At 35.6% G+C, this 17,561-nt stretch overlaps 2 protein-coding genes and 1 long non-coding RNA gene across 5 annotated transcripts; all 3 read right to left on the minus strand.

The window, feature by feature from the left end:
• Positions 1 to 1,036: 1,036 nt before the first annotated feature.
• On the minus strand, positions 1,037 to 2,109 carry LOC110911224 (secoisolariciresinol dehydrogenase). Its single transcript, XM_022155825.2, has 2 exons — positions 2,048 to 2,109; positions 1,037 to 1,959 (listed from the first exon to the last, which is right to left on the minus strand). The coding sequence occupies exons 1-2, from the start codon at positions 2,065 to 2,067 to the stop codon at positions 1,167 to 1,169; spliced, it is 813 nt and encodes a 270-aa protein (XP_022011517.1). The 5' UTR covers positions 2,068 to 2,109; the 3' UTR covers positions 1,037 to 1,166.
• Positions 2,110 to 11,890: 9,781 nt separating this feature from the next.
• On the minus strand, positions 11,891 to 13,746 carry LOC110911221 (secoisolariciresinol dehydrogenase). Of its 2 annotated transcripts, none has more exons than XM_022155822.2 (2): positions 13,614 to 13,746; positions 11,891 to 12,817 (listed from the first exon to the last, which is right to left on the minus strand). In XM_022155822.2, the coding sequence occupies exons 1-2, from the start codon at positions 13,664 to 13,666 to the stop codon at positions 12,025 to 12,027; spliced, it is 846 nt and encodes a 281-aa protein (XP_022011514.1). In that variant the 5' UTR covers positions 13,667 to 13,746; the 3' UTR covers positions 11,891 to 12,024. The 2 variants fall into 2 exon arrangements, with proteins under 2 accessions (XP_022011514.1, XP_022011515.1); XM_022155823.2 differs by lacking the exon at positions 13,614 to 13,746 and adding an exon at positions 13,185 to 13,396.
• Positions 13,747 to 15,823: 2,077 nt separating this feature from the next.
• On the minus strand, positions 15,824 to 17,282 carry LOC118487311. 2 transcript variants are annotated; one of them, XR_004881313.1, is made up of 3 exons: positions 16,811 to 17,282; positions 16,429 to 16,491; positions 15,824 to 16,339 (listed from the first exon to the last, which is right to left on the minus strand). It is a non-coding gene; the product is annotated as an uncharacterized LOC118487311 (long non-coding RNA). The 2 variants fall into 2 exon arrangements; XR_004881312.1 differs by having other exon boundaries at positions 16,429 to 16,589.
• Positions 17,283 to 17,561: the final 279 nt, after the last annotated feature.

Below are 17,561 nucleotides of genomic sequence, written 5' to 3' on the forward strand. Positions count from 1 at the left end.
GCTTATGAAGAAGCATCTGAAGGTCACTATTTGTATAATTCAATTTCAGAAGTACAACCCTCGTACAACCTTATGCTCGGCATATACCTTTATCACGTGCCCAACAACATTGTATCAAAGTCAAATCAGACAGATGTATGCCTCATACAAGGTTGTACGTGGCGTACAAAGGCATCGTACAGGCAATATACGCATCGTATATGTGACTGATTTGACACTGTATGAGGTTTGATCACTTGATCGGACACATAAACCCTATGAGCCTCGTGCAGGCCTATACGAGGTCTATACATGGATCCTAATGGGTGTGCAAATAAGCATCAGGGTGTGCCAATATGTACACCCATAATTTAATACGCTTTAATCAGTATGTATGGCATGTATGGCGATACCTTGTGAATTTCCAACACATATTTTGTAAAGGTGATGAATTGTTAGGGCTATACCTTGTAAATTTCCAATTAAGTACCTTTTTGTGGTTACCAACTTGGTCATTTTCTTCTCCTGGCCCTTGATTATGTGGTTATGATGGCATATTGTTGGATTATCATCAAAGAGAAGGTTCTGCTAGGTTATATAACCTATTACTTTGTTCAATCATATTGACTATATAAATGTGCAAAGTTTCAGAAAAAAAAAAAAAAACCATGATTCCTTTGTTCTTTTGTTCCTGTTATAAACAAATATTTATTTTATATATTTTGCAAGTAGAAGCCAAGATTTTAAAACTTTTATCTTAACCTAAATGTTTAGATTTTGTAGGTTTTACTTATATAATTTATCAACCGAGTTACTATCACCGAAACCTCACATTAAACATCGTCTCTCAACTAGTCACAGCGCTCGACTATGAAAAGAGAGACATCTTATGGTTGTCAGGAGCGATGATGGTTGCACTATGAAAAGAGAGACCTCTTATAGTTGTCAACAATGAAGGTTTCAATTAAATTATGTTGAATATTTAATACTTAAATAAGTTACATTTTCAACCCGTGTGATATACGGTATATATATAACATAATATATTACATGCAGCTAACAAGAAAATAAATTAAACACTTCACTTATAGAGAGGATATTTGTTTAGCGTAGAAAACAATATTATTTTCTAGACGTATACGTACGTGTATACATGTACGTAAATGTCTTATTTTAAATATTCCAACTCAAAGGCTATCGGGGTATTGGAACATGTTGAACGATGGATTAACAATACCAAATCCACCATCGATAAACAAGTTTTGCCCGCTAATGTACTTTGCCTCGTCGCTCACCAAGAAAAGGGCTGCTTTAGCAATATCATCAGCTTTAAGCGTCACACCTTTGAGGTTTGCAAGTAAGTTCGCCTTGTTCTCCACCGCTTCTCTATCCATCTCAAGGAAATTTGTGGCTAATGGTGTGGCTACTGCGTAAGGTGACAAACAATTGACTCGAATGCCGAATTGTCCAAGCTCTACCGCTAAATTCTTGGTCAAACCAGTTACAGCATGTTTTGCACAAGTATAAGCATGTGTGTTCAAACCACCTAAATTTGAAGCAACACTAGCCGTAGAGATTATTGAGCCGGCCCGTGCCGGAACCATAACCCTAGCAGCATGTTTCATGCCAAGAAAGACCCCCGTAACGTTAACACTAAGCACACGCTCAAAGTCTATCTTTTCATAGTCGATGATGCGTGCCTTGTAAGGATCTACTATACCTGCATTATTGAACATGATATCGAGTTTTCCAAAAGTGGCGACTGCAATATCCACAGCATTTTTAACATCTTCTTCATTGGCTACGTCACAATGAACATATATCGAGTTTGAAAAACCTATAGCTTCACAAACTGCTTGACCAAGTTGGTCTTGAATGTCTGCAATGACGATTTTTGCACCATGTTTAGCAAATAGCTTTGCAGAACACTCCCCTATTCCACTTGCTGCTCCGGTTATCAACGCCACCTTTCCTTCTAATCTACAACATTTATATCAAATAATAAAAACTCATTTAGGTAAATAGTAACATTCTAACCATTTAAAGCTTGTATAACTAAAAAAATAACCTTTTGGAAGTAGCTGCCATAGGCTTCTAAAAACAAAGACGATTGACTGTTTGAAGTGGCTCTATATGGAAACCAAAGACTATAGAGTAGAGACTCAAGAGCTACTAATATATACAAGAAGTGGACTGGACTTGAGATAAAACCCATCTTCTCCTTGTGGTTGTCATTGGTTTGAAAAGACATAAAGTAAATAATGTAATTATGATACGGTGGTAAGGTGTCTCTCCTCTGTATAAAAAATAGAGAGTTGAAATCATACAACATATAAATATAGTAGTAATTACGAGTAGGTTAGTTTGTCGTTAAAAAAAAAACACACACACCAACACACCCATATTAAGGAAAGGCAAACGTAGGTTAGTTTATCGTTATCACTTATCTATGGTTTTCACTCAAATTTAATGTCGCATCATTTTCTAAAATAATAATTATGATATTTAGGATTTTACCGCAATGGATTTTTGGGCGATGGGTTTTCTCCGAAACTGGAGATGTTGGGCCTGAGCTACCCAGCGTTGTCTGCGATCACGGGCATATAAAATGGTTTTTTGCCAATGGTTTACCCCAGGTAACTGAGTTAACCCAGGTAACTGGGCTTTTATTCATTAGCCGTTAAAAATGAAATAATCTTTAGGGACCCATCTTTAGTTGTAATTATATTAAATTTATTTTTAATTTCCGAGCATGGCCAAAGTCATTTATTTTACTTGTCTTTTAATTACATTGAAATGAAATTTCATAGATTGTAAACTCAATTGTCAATAACTGAAGGCAGTGGGGTTTGTCAATAATCGAAGGAAGGCAGCGGGGCATGTAATAACTATTATCCCCTCATGGGGTTTGTTAGGAAATATTTTATTGGAATGAATTGAACTATTGAAGTATGTAATCTCTATATAGATTGTAAACTCAGTTGTCAACAATTGAAGGCATTGGACTACTGTTACTGCTACTTCTCCTCCTGTTGCTGCTGTTCCGGCTACTACCACTACTACCACTACTACCACCTACTATGACTACTACCACCTACTACTACTACTACTACTACTACTACTACTACCACTACTATCACTACTACCACTACTACCACTACTACCACTACTACCACTACTACCACCACCACGACCACACCACCACCACCACTACTCATCATTACCTTTAACTTGCATGCAATGGTTTAAAGCGTCCATCATCATTACCTAATTATTATTTTTTATTTATATATTTTATTTTTTTAAATTTATATGCCAATTTTCATAACCAGAAAATATTAAAGAAACATAATTTCATTAAAATAAAATAAAACATTACAAAGTCCTAAAAATGTAAAGGTAAAAAATAAAGTACTAGAAAATAAAAACTACATATATTTCGCCTGAATTTGTGCCTTATGAGCCTCCAAAATGACTCGGTTCTCCTCTGCTAGATGTGAAAAGTCCTTCGCGAAAAATTCCATGTCTTTCTGGATTTTTTTCTCCATTTTTAGTTCTTGCTCATTTTCCTTCATTGAGAGAAGCTTGTTGAGTCTATTATCGAACTTGTCCAACCTTGAGGGGCCATCCGATGGCGTTGAAGAAGACGTGTCTCGTGCTCGTGCAGCTGCCTTACTTCTATCTCTACCCTTTGGTCGTGGCAGCTCTTGCGGTTGTTCAAATTCGTCGAAGTCTCGTTTAGATTAATAATAGTACGAGCATCGGACTCGGATGGTTCAGTAGTGGATGTTGATTTGGACCGTTTTGACCTATGGGCGGTTGGGTCAAACGGCGGTCCAAGATGCCACTTGGGAGATTTGCGAGAAGAAGCTCCCACCAAGGTATCATCGTAAACGGATGTCCATGATGCAATCTATAGTCGTTGTGGGCGGAGGTCATAACGTCCATGTCACTCGAACCGCTTCTTCCACTTGCCCGAAAAAGAGTCGACCGTACAATATTCACCGCAACCCATTGCGGCGAAAAACTTCTCACGTATACGCCTCCAAAATACTTAAATATCTTGGTCGTTTCCTATAAAAATGTTTAGTTATAAAAATATATTTATAAAGGTACATAAAAAAAGTTTATAGAGATAAAATTTACCAATAATCTCATCTTCCGATACATCGAGCCATGCTTGTGACAACGCGAGTTCTTCCCTGGGCGTCCACTTTTCGACCGTCTTAGGAGCACATCATAGTCCACCTTTTGAGGAAGTGGGTTCGGCTTGGGTTTCGGGTACGGATTCGGTTTCAGGTGTGTTTTAGGTTTGTCGTATGTTTTGGGGAAAAAATGGAGGTTGGGAATAATATCCGTAAAAATCGGGAATCGATGGAGTGGTCGGATGAGGAGAAGTTGGGGTGCTAGGTGGCATCGGATAATATCCAAGCCCACCTGTTCGTGAATCTCTTCGATAACGGTCTTATTGCTCGTTGTTGGGATTGTTTGGTGCACTTTGCCAAAATGGATGGTTCGGATCCCACACGTTTTGGTTGTTGGGAAACATTGTGTGATTATGAAAAAAAATGTAGAGGTTTTAGGGCAAATTGGATTTAAATAATCCCAACTTGCTCAATTTGGTCGATAATAATCACAACTCAGTTATTGGCCGATAATAATCCGAACTGGTCCACTTTTGGCCGATAATAGTCCGCCGTTAGAAATAGCTTAACAGAGTTAAGCTTTTTTCCGAATTACAAACCGATGTTTTATGGATTTTGATCAGAACAAGGATACGATTCGATTTATGTAAAACTTACCTTGAAACAGTGCTTAAAACGACTTGATTTTTGTTAATTGGAAGTTTATACACCCGAATTGAAGCACCGTTTTCGTCGTTTAGGGCAGTATTTCGAGGTAAATTTTATATCAATCAACTCGTATTCTCGTTCTGATTAAAATCCATAAAACATCAGTTTGTAATTCGGAAAAAAACTTAACTCCGTAAAGCTATTTCTAACGGCGGACTATTATCGGCCAAAAGTGGACCAGTTGGGATTATTATCGGCCAATAAGTGAGTTGGGATTATTATCGGTCAAATTGAGCAAGTTGGGATTATTTAAATCCAATTTGCCAGATTTTAGTATAAAGAGTAGAGGAAGAAGGGATGAAAATTATAGGAAAAGATAGGGTATTTATAGGTAAATTATAAATTTTAAAATTATTTTTTTAAAAGTTACCGTTCATAAACGGTCATCTTGACCAAACTCACCTCAATTCTGCTCGTTAGCGTGCTGGCGGAAGGGCCATAGCGCCCCCCCCCCCCCCAACCGCCGTGATGTGGTCCATAGCGCCCAAGGGCGCTAAATAGGTGAGGTGGCGTGGTGGCGTTAAGCCACACCCCCTGGCCTAACTATTGGTTATTGGTCGCGGTCACCCCTAACTAACACTTTGACGTCCATCACCCCCAACTTAACACTTAGTATGTTATGTCACCATGTCGTTAACTAATCACTAACTTTTGATCTTGGTACTATACTTTTAGGGGTGTCATAGGGATCTTATGAAGGTTTTAGGGATTTTAGGACACCCAAAAAGTATAGTAACAAGATCAAAAGTTAGTGATTAGTTAACGACTTGGTGACAGAACACACTAAGTGTTAAGTTGGGGGCGACGGGCGTCAAAGTGATAGTTGAGGATGGCAGCGGCCAATATCCAATAGTTGAGGATGCTAAAATCCAATAACCCTTATTATTATTACTGTTGTTGTTGTTTAGTAAACGTGTATCTAATGCTAATTCAAATTTGGCAAGTTAAATGGTGTCTTTTGGAATCTTGAATTGAGTCTAGTGGTGTCTTTTGTATTTCTACTAGGTTATAACCCGAGAACTTTTCGGGTAGGAAAATTTAATTTACAATAAATAAAAGTATATAAATAACATTTTTAACCTCTAAAGTATCCTATTTCCCTTATCTCTACCACAAATTTTTAATTCGGTTTCTTAAAGTTTTTCTAGTTGTAAAGAGCCATAAAACATACAAAAGCAAGATAAGTATAACTTAATCTTTTGGTTTCAAGTATAACTTAAGGGTACTTGGATGTTGTATGTTAACTTGAAAGTACAAAAATACATTTTCAGTTAACATACAATATGGATGGAGTTACAGCTGAGGAGCAAATTGGCGATTAAGTAGTGACGTTCGTTTAAGAACTCGTGAAACTTTAAATAACTTTGAATTATACTTATACATTTTGGTATTAGTAAACGTAATGCATCTTTTATAAAACAATTGTCGTTTATTTAATACGGGTCTTACAATGTTATACACAAACTTGTCATGTATTTTGTATCTATACTATAGGTATCAATGTATCTGAATTATAATGAAAAAATATTTTGTAAACGTATGCAACAATTAAGAATTAGATGTTAACATATGTTTAGGAAAAAAGTATCGTAATATCATTAAACTAAAAATAAAAAAATATTAATATTCCATAAGACATTAAACATTATTATATTTATTCTTCAAAACAATCGAATCTCATCATCACATGTTAAACCAATACAAAATATGAAATTATAATTTTGATATTTGAATTTAGTCAAACCGTAATAAACATAAAATATAGTCAATTCGAAAAGTATTAAATGACAATTAACTACTAAAGTAAAATGTAATTTACATTTTTGAAATTCGAATTGAGTCAAACCGTAATAAACTTAAAATTTAAAATACGGAAAGTATTAAATGGTAATTAACTACTAAACTAATAAATAAATTATCATTCTGAAATTCAAAATGAGTCTAACCGTAATAGAGATAAAATAAAATATAAGAAAAGTATTTAATGGTAATTGAGATCTAAAAATATAATATAAAGAAAATATTTAATGGTAATTGAGTACTAAAAATAAAAAAATTAAATTATCATTTTGAAATTCAAATTGAGTCTAACCGTAGTAGACATAAAATCTAATATATGGTAGAGGAGTTAATGGCAATTAACATTCTTGCTTTATTAACTCTTCTTTATACGGTAATAAAAGAGAACAATCTTATGTGAGAATTGGGATTTTGCAATGAAAAGAAATTGAAATATGTTGGGATACTTTATTGATAACTCTAGAAAAGCCTTAAATAGGCATACATGGCAACAGACTTGAGGAAATAATCAAAGCTAGCTATCACCTCTCCCTGAGACCCGAACAAAAACAAACTCTCTAAACACGCATACTAATTCCAACCTATGTAATGTACATGTGCTCAAATTAATCATAGATGACACTTTATTACTTGACCAATAAAATGCAAACTTTGACCCATAATTATTAAATACCCATTAAACTAAAACTCCCACTGACCCAATGAATTCAGCTCCATGACCTACTGCTCATAACTGACCCGAAACATCGAGGTTATACCCTATAGATAGGGTTACCATAGGTTTGACCACCAGCCATCATGGATCCATATATATAAAGCTTCATAAAAGGCCTTTAAATAGATCCTATCAGTGCCATATATTAAACATAATTATATTATAAAAAGTAAAAGTAAATTATTATATTAATACTCCTTAGGACCAAGAGTCCCACTTCCTATAACACCATGAAAAATATATCTAATTATTATATGCAAATTGCAAAGTTTAACAACTTTACCAGAATGCCCCAACTGTTTTGAGGCGCGCCTTAGGCATTTGTTGTGTACTTCTCTATAGCCGCTTTAATTGTTCCTTATTCCAAGAAGGAAAAGCTTTCAACAACATTCCATCTTTATAGAAATGAAACACACTTACTGTCTGTATAGCATATCAAAATAAACTCAAATTTTGTAAAAAATACAACAATTATTATATAACCGACAAAACAAAATTTAATTTACAAAAACATATTAAATATATTATCTTAATTCTAATTCGTTCTGCTGTATCTGATTGCTCATACTAAAAAGTGAAACTGTAATACCAACAGAAATAACGTGTATACCGAATGCCAAATTAAAATGGCAATAATTATTATATTGGAAATATCATGAAACTTGTGATGCCTCTATTTTACTCAATTTTTCATGTCGAATACTACTTGTTAGTCCATTTTCACCAAAACAATTAATTAGAGAAAAACGCTCGAATAGTTTTTTTGTGGTTTGCTCATTTTTCACCTTTAGTGCCTAACTTTCTAAAATTACACCTATAGTCCTCAAGTTTTTGAGTTTCGTTCCCGAATAGTCCCTGGCGTGGATGAGAGTTAGTTTTTGATATTAGATGCATGTGAAATGACAAAAATACCCTTGCTGTCAAATTAATAACTAAAAATTTAAAAAGAAATATATTTTACAATTTATGTAGGACTCACCATCTACCAAACCACTTCATCTTCCCCACTCCATACCACCGCCACCACCACCACCATCTCCACCTTCAACTGCCATATACAAAAATGAGAGCAAAACAGATGACTTTGACATGTGGGTTCTCATCAATCAATGCTAATCGAATATCAGTACCGTCTCTCCAAATAATAAAATGAGTAAACTTCCGTTTTGCTCCCTGTGGTTTGGTCACTTTAACGGTTTTGCCCCAAACCTTTAAAAATAGCCATTTTACTCCCTGATGTTTTGGTTTTGTTGCCAGTTTGCTCCCTACGGGGAGCAAAATGAAAAAACAAACAATTTGGATGGAGTTAGAGGCGGGGAGCAAACTGGCAAAAAAACCGAAACATCAGGGAGTAAAATGGCTATTTTTAAAGGTTTGGAGCAAAACCGTTAAAGTGACCAAACCACAGGGAGCAAAACGGAAGTTTACTCTAATAAAATTTAGACCGTGGGGTATGGGTTTGGGGTATGGGGTATGGGTGGGTCATGGTTTGACACGTGTAATTTCAAAACTCAATTCTCAAACCCACTTTGGATGGGGTATGGCGGGGCTTGGGTTGAGGCGTGGCTTTGCAGTTTATTAAAAAAAATTACAAAAACTTAAAAAAAAATACACATGGCCACCAAGCGAATAGGAGCCCGCCACATAGGAACACTAGCCCGCCCCATGCCCTGCTTAAAACTCCCGCCCCCAAGGGGCCACGCCCAACCCCAAGCCCCATACCCCCATACTCTTAGAATCGTCTCTCCAAAATCTGCTACTTTGACAGGTGGGTTCTCATCAATCAATGCTACGTAATACTAATCGAATATCAGATCATGCATTCTGAAATCATATCTCACACCCCTTAGTTATAAAGTTATCTAACTATGGATATAATATAGTTATTAAAATATTGTAATCCAGTTGCTGTATAACAAGTCTATCTTTCCATGAGGTTGTTGCCCTATATTATGCTTTATTAATCTTTATATATATCATGATTTACAGTGCCACAAGATTTTGATGAAGGGTAAAATTTAGAAACCCAATGAAGTTGAGGGTTAAAGCTACAGATCTTTTAAAATATATCACCTGCAACAATTTGTATGTGTTTTGGAATTGCATCTGGCAGTTGAACTGTAGAAGGTGGAGATGGTGGTGGTGGTGTGGAGTGGAGTGGGGAAGATGAATTGGGTAAGATGGGTGGTGGGTCCTATATAAACTGTAAAATATTAATTATATTTCTTTTAACTTTTTAGTTATTAATTTAATAGTAATATATTTTTGTCATTTCACACGCACCTAACACCAAAAAACTAACCCTCATCCACGCTAGTGACTATCCGGGAACGAAATTCAAAAACTTGGGGACTATAGGTGTAATTTTAGAAAGTTAGGAACTAAAGATGAAAAATGGGCAAACCACAGGAACTATCCGAACATTTTTCTCCAATTAATTATTAAAATTAATATGGATCTAGAGAGTTTCCTTATCTTATTGTAATCAAACAGGATTCTAGCTATGAATCACTAATATGAAGCCCAAATTTCCAATATCTAGAATTGCTAACTCAACAACATGCATAATGTAACCCATATCTATATCGACAATCAAAAGACGTGTCTAAGGATCATAAGATCATTGTTACATTACTTGACAGTCAACTAACGTCCATTTGGTCCTTGTGAGCAATTGACAACCACAGGGACTGGACTGTTGATATTTTTTCAAATGAGCGTTGAACCTGAGATTAGGTGGAAACCTCAGGGACTGAAAATGTACTTTACTCCTTATTTAATTATTTTATTTTAAATACTAATTTTAATATATAACATTTAACTAAGAAACACACGTATATCACTGTCTCACGTAACTAAATGAATGTGATACCTATTAGGTTGATACGGATTGCCCGGGTTAGGGGGTTGCTCATCATCATACGGTGGTGTGTTCGGAGGCTCACAACCGTATCCTCCGTCATCCGGATAGTCTTGTTGCACGTACAAAAAATGTGATGCATTGTTATTTTTGTATGGATTGCTCGGGTTAGGGGGTTGCTTATCATAATAAGATGGTGTGAATGGAGGCTCACCACTGTATCCTCCGTATCCATCCATATAGTCTTGTTGCATGTAAAAAGATTCACCCCCGTATCCGTAATACGGATACCCTTATTGCGTTGGATAATATGGTTCATCAATAGGGGAAGCGGAGGCTCGTTCAAGTCTAGCAACGAACTGTTTTGATCAAAATGCGCCAGACGCAACCTCCTCCTCGTTAGAATCAGGATCGCCAGAATTCTCCTAAAACAAGGACGTGATAAATATTTAATAATCTCAAAATAACATGGAAGTTAAGTTAATAAATGTTACCAGAACGGTTTCAGGCGGCCCCCATAACTCGTTGGAATATTGCCTAAAGAAATAGTTGTTGTCCTAGAATGATGACATTTTTCTAGACTGATTTAGCTTCAAACTTGTCCGACAATTGGTAAACCAGGGAAGTATGCAAAGAAAAGAATGAACATCTACGAGGGCTTATGAAGAAGCATCTGAAGGTCACTATTTGTATAATTCAATTTCAGAAGTACAACCCTCGTACAACCTTATGCTCGGCATATACCTTTATCACGTGCCCAACAACATTGTATCAAAGTCAAATCAGACAGATGTATGCCTCATACAAGGTTGTACGTGGCGTACAAAGGCATCGTACAGGCAATATACGCATCGTATATGTGACTGATTTGACACTGTATGAGGTTTGATCACTTGATCGGACACATAAACCCTATGAGCCTCGTGCAGGCCTATATGAGGTCTATACATGGATCCTAATGGGTGTGCAAATAAGCATCAGGGTGTGCCAATATGTACACCCATAATTTAATACGCTTTAATCAGTATGTATGGCGATACCTTGTGAATTTCCAACACATATTTTGTAAAGGTGATGAATTGTTAGGGCTATACCTTGTAAATTTCCAATTAAGTACCTTTTTGTGGTTACCAACTTGGTCATTTTCTTCTCCTGGCCCTTGATTATGTGGTTAAGATGGCATATTGTTGGATTATCATCAAAGAGAAGGTTCTGCTAGGTTATATAACCTATTACTTTGTTCAATCATATTGACTATATAAATGTGCAAAGTTTCAGAAAAAAAAAAAAAAAACCATGATTCCTTTGTTCTTTTGTTCCTGTTATAAACAAATATATATTTTATATGTTTTGCAAGTAGAAGCCAAGATTTTAAAACTTTTATCTTATCCTAAATGTTTAGATTTTGTAGGTTTTACTTATATAATTTAACAACCGAGTTATTATCACCGAAACCTCACATTAAACATCGTCTCTCAACTAGTCACAGCGCTCGACTATGAAAAGAGAGACATCTTATGGTTGTCAGGAGCGATGATGGTTGCACTATGAAAAGAGAGACCTCTTATAGTTGTCAACAATGAAGGTTTCAATTAAATTATGTTGAATATTTAATACTTAAATAAGTTACATTTTCAACCCGTGTGATATACGGTATATATATATAACATAATATATTACATGCAGCTAACAAGAAAATAAATTAAACACTTCACTTATAGAGAGGATATTTGTTTAGCGTAGAAAACAATATTATTTTCTAGACGTATACGTACGTGTATACATGTACGTAAATGTCTTATTTTAAATATTCCAACTCAAAGGCTATCGGGGTATTGGAACATGTTGAACGATGGATTAACAATACCAAATCCACCATCGATAAACAAGTTTTGCCCGCTAATGTACTTTGCCTCGTCGCTCACCAAGAAAAGGGCTGCTTTAGCAATATCATCAGCTTTAAGCGTCACACCTTTGAGGTTTGCAAGTAAGTTCGCCTTGTTCTCCACCGCTTCTCTATCCATCTCAAGGAAATTTGTGGCTAATGGTGTGGCTACTGCGTAAGGTGACAAACAATTGACTCGAATGCCGAATTGTCCAAGCTCTACCGCTAAATTCTTGGTCAAACCAGTTACAGCATGTTTTGCACAAGTATAAGCATGTGTGTTCAAACCACCTAAATTTGAAGCAACACTAGCCGTAGAGATTATTGAGCCGGCCCGTGCCGGAACCATAACCCTAGCAGCATGTTTCATGCCAAGAAAGACCCCCGTAACGTTAACACTAAGCACACGCTCAAAGTCTATCTTTTCATAGTCGATGATGCGTGCCTTGTAAGGATCTACTATACCTGCATTATTGAACATGATATCGAGTTTTCCAAAAGTGGCGACTGCAATATCCACAGCATTTTTAACATCTTCTTCATTGGCTACGTCACAATGAACATATATCGAGTTTGAAAAACCTATAGCTTCACAAACTGCTTGACCAAGTTGGTCTTGAATGTCTGCAATGACGATTTTTGCACCATGTTTAGCAAATAGTTTTGCAGAACACTCTCCTATTCCACTTGCTGCTCCGGTTATCAACGCTACCTTTCCCTCTAGTCTACAAAATGACATCATAATCATTAAATCTAAATACCCATACAAAGATTAATTACACTCAAGCAAAAGCATGGTTGCTTGTTCTCAATTTCCACATTCTTAATATAATTGTAATCGAGAACAATTATTAAAATAAACACGTTATTACAAAGAAAGCCATATATTTTTTTTATAAAAGCCTTGATTTAATGATATATTTTTTTTATAAAAGCCTTGATTTAATAATCCAAGTGTTGGAACCTATGATGTACCAAACCCAACAAAAAGGCTTTTAACAAATATGTACAAGATGGGTTAAAGTAATAAAACTCATTTAGGAAAATAGTAACTTTCTGAACATTTAAAGCTTGTATAACTAAAAAGATAACCTTTTGGAAGTAGCTGCCATAGGCTTCTAAAAACAAAGACAATTGACTGTTTGAAGTGGCTCTATATGGAAACCAAAGACTATAGAGTACTACTAATATATACCAGAAGTGGAATGGAATTGAGATAAAACCCATCTTCTCCTTGTGGTTGTCATTGGTTTGAAAATAGATAATGTAAATCATATGGATATGGTGGTAAGTGTCTACCCTCTATATAAAAGATAGAGAGTTGAAATCATACATGTAAATATAGTAGTAATTACGAGTAGGTTAGTTTGTCATTAAAAAAAACAAACACACCCACACACCCACATTAGGGAAAGGCAAGAGTAGGTTAGTTTATCGTTATCACTTATCAGTTTATGGTTTTCACTCAATTTAATGTTGCATCATTTTCTAAAATAATAATTATGATATTTAGGGTTTTACCGCAATGGGTCTTCGAACGGCGGGTTTTCTCCGAAACTAGAGATGGTGGACATGGGCTACCTAGCGTTGTCTGCGATTACGGCATATAAAATGTTTTTTTGCTAATGAGTTACCTCAACCGGGCTTTTATTCATTGATCGTTAGAAAAGAAATGATCTTTAGGGACCCATCTTTGGTTGCACTTTTATTAAATTTATTTTTAATTTCCGAGCATGAGCTAAAGTCATTCATTTTACTTGTCTTCTATTTACATTGAAATTTCATTTTCCACTCTTTGTTTTAGTTGTCGGTTATTGTAGTAGGTGGGTCATGGAAGTTTGTAATCTCTATATGTAATTGGAATGAATTGAAGTATGTAATATATATATATATATATATATATATATATATATATATATATATATATATTAACGTAAAACGAATCCTTCGAGTGGGCTATAAGTGAATAATTGGAATGAATTGAAGTATGTAATCTATATATATATATATATATATTTTTTTTTAACGTAAAACGAATCCTTCAAGTGGGCTATAAGTGAAATTCACCACATTGGGATACACTCGTCTCCGAAGCTGGGAAAACCCTCACCTAAGGCTGAAGCCCGTGAACACTCGCTCGAAGGCACGATAGTGCGGTGAGGTAAACCCCACTAAGTTCAAGGATCGAATTAGCGATCTCCGCCTCTTCTTCCATTATCACCAGGTGCCGCAGAAAATAATAGAGAGAGCAGGAATCGAACTTGGATCCCTTAGAACACCAATTCTCTCCCATACCACTCCACCACCACCTAGCTTAGCTGTATGTAATCTATATAGATTGTAAACTCTATAAGTTGTCAATAATAGAAAGCAGTGGAATGCTAGTTGAAGAAATTATTATTGTTGTTATTTTTTTTACTAGCCTAAGATCCTGCGATTTTCGCGGGTGGCTTAACACAAATATATAATATCTACTGGCATTGAAGACCATATATGAACTATACCCGCTTGTTGTACTACTACTTGAAATCCATCGGAACATTAATCAAAGACTTGGTCGCAACAATCCTTTGAATACGAAACATTCAAACACCATCATTAGTTGTACTACTACTTGAAATCCATTGGAAACATTAATCATCTTTTGAATACGCAACACAATAAAGCACGGGATAAGCTCGGTACCAACCGGTACCGAAAATCCCAAAAAATGGGTACTAGTATGGAGCGGAGCGGTGTATGAAGGTAAAAAACTGAAACTAAACCGATACCGAAAACACAAAATGTCGGTACCAAAAATCCAGTCGGGTCTGAAAATTCGGTACCGGTTCCGAACCGATACCATTTGCCCATCTCTAATAATAGCTTTTGCCTTCGCATATAAATTGTTCAGCTTTGAAGTAAGAAACTTAGAGATAACCTATAAAGAATGATTAAACTCAGCAAGCTATTACATATGATTCAACGAATGTAATCGGCTACATCTGGTTCGTTTTCTCTCGTACCCTGCATAATCAAATTCATGAAAGTGTATTAGTTCTCATTACAAAGCAACAAACTATTGTACTGTACTGGATAAATGCATAAACTTACCATTTTTCATTGTTTAGATGAATGCTTAAGTGGTATTTGCAGCTTACCAATAGCTTTTGGTCTGCCCTTATTAACCCATGAGGTACTGTCAGTTTTTACATATGTTGTAACAGCTGGTTGGGTGAGCGTCAAATCGCTTCGGGTCAAACCTCATAGATATAAGTATGTGCTGGATTAATATGACGTGTTTTTGGTTTAATCTTGTCTGAATCACTAATGATATTGTGGGGAACCATTGTAGTAGTTTGTATTATTCAGCCGTATGAATTATTTCAGTGCAAAAGTCGATCTTCCTAAAGCTGACCATGAATTTCGCATATACCATCAGTCGTTTAAATGTGCGAGTGGCTCAGACCTTCAATGGTTCTTCAAAACCAAATAAACAAATAGCAAGAAAAGCTAACTTGCTTACATCTGACATATCAACTGGATTAAACTAAAAGCTTGAAATAAAAAGTAAACGTGTCATTTGGGTCAAACAGACCGGAAGCCATAAGAAGTGTCCTTCACTTTGACACCACCTTGCAACGCCGACTGCCAAAGGAGCACCTCCGCCACAACTCTGCAATACAACTTCTACCTTCCCCTTTGACACCACCCTGCAACGCCGGCAACTCACACCATCCTTTCGGTGACACCATATGGTGGTTTCTACCAAGTCATTTAACACAAAATGGCCACTATACATACATAATAATTCACTATTCCAAAAATAATCACGTATATACAATACATAAACAGTTTGTAATTCTTATAAAATTAATCTATAACCTATATACATTATAGGTTTAGACCTCCGCTAACATTCTATATCGCTGGTAACGTATTGTAGGTGAACATCTAGATATATTATCAGAAGAATCACTAAACAAAACACAAAGCCACTTTGCAGAAGGTGTTATGGCTAAATAAATAGTTGAGCCCATATGCGCAGTTTCTGATTAACAAAACACAAAGCCACTTGCAGAATGTGTCATGAATTTGGTATGCTATTACCTGATTAACAAATGTTCTTTGAAGAGGGCTTTTATCATCATTTAACTGCCAAGAAGAATAGAATGCGGTAAATTAGAAAGCAACATGATTTACAAAGAATGGCAAACAAAGTGAGTAAAGAACCTTGACAATTGGAATTGTACTTCAATCTTCATGACCTGTATACCATATATCAAACAATCAAAAGAACTGCAATTTTCAATTAGTATTCTTTTTATCTAAATATCCTTGTTTTTTTTGAAGTTACCATAAGCCGATCCTATCTTCTTTTATCAAGGCGAAATAAAACATTTAGCTCTTTCAGCAAGACCTAACCACGATCAAACAAAAACATGGAATAAATTACGTAGGTATAAGGCTATTAGCCTTGCATGTGGTTGCTCTTCTTTCACCATTTGATCCACAAACCTGTACCAAAAGTAGTGGTTTAAAGTCTGAATTTTAATAGAAAATTTTTAGTCTTGTTTGCACCCTTTGGTCCATTTGAAATGATTCGAGTTTGGATTGACAAAAATGAATCTTTGGATCAATTATATATGCTCATTAAACTTTAAAGTAAAGAACATCTAATAACTGCCAAAAAACAGTAACATAAGCATGATAAATAGTTGTTTTAATACATTTAATACCTGTATAAGAACTTGTCTTTTTTACCCATTATGCGACCAAGCCATTTGCCTCAGATCGGTCTATTAGACCGCCATGGCAAACAATTAACACTAAATGTAGAACTACCTGCCAAAAAAAAACTAAAAACCAAGATGACAAACTCGTTAACAAAACAAATATATAACTATTAACTAAATAGCGAAGGCAAAGCATTATAAGCAAGGATATTATTTTTTAATATTATACTTAAAGTTTATATGGTGGGTTGGATTAACTTGATAATAAGTAGGTGTTGTAATTGACAGGGACGACCCTGAGAATTCGTGTACCCTGTTCGAGCTCGAAAAATGTGCCCTTAGCCCTTAATGAAATTTCGTATTGGGCTCACTAAAGGTCTAAATATAATGACAAAAGAGTTAATAACTAATCTAAACCATAAGAATAATTTTGTAAGGGGGCCTATGTTGGTGTTTGTATGGGTGTACCCTACTAAAAAATATTTTACATATACATATCGAGCTTTTTTCATCAAAAAAATGTGCCCCTCTGTCACACCCCGATTTCCACGTGTCTCACCGGTGGGCCCGGTGGGGGATTACCGTGACATAGTTGGCAACAATATAGTCAAACCACACAATTATATGAATGCACAGCGGAAGCATAAAGATAAATATAATTCAACCTTTTGAATATAATATCAAGTGTATTACAGAAGTCGAATTGTATCCACAGGGGATCATAAATAAAATAAAGTATTGTTCAGTCAGATAC

The sequence above is a fragment of the Helianthus annuus genome, chromosome 15, assembly GCF_002127325.2.
Source record: "Helianthus annuus cultivar XRQ/B chromosome 15, HanXRQr2.0-SUNRISE, whole genome shotgun sequence".
In the NCBI taxonomy this organism is placed as follows: domain Eukaryota; kingdom Viridiplantae; phylum Streptophyta; class Magnoliopsida; order Asterales; family Asteraceae; genus Helianthus; species Helianthus annuus.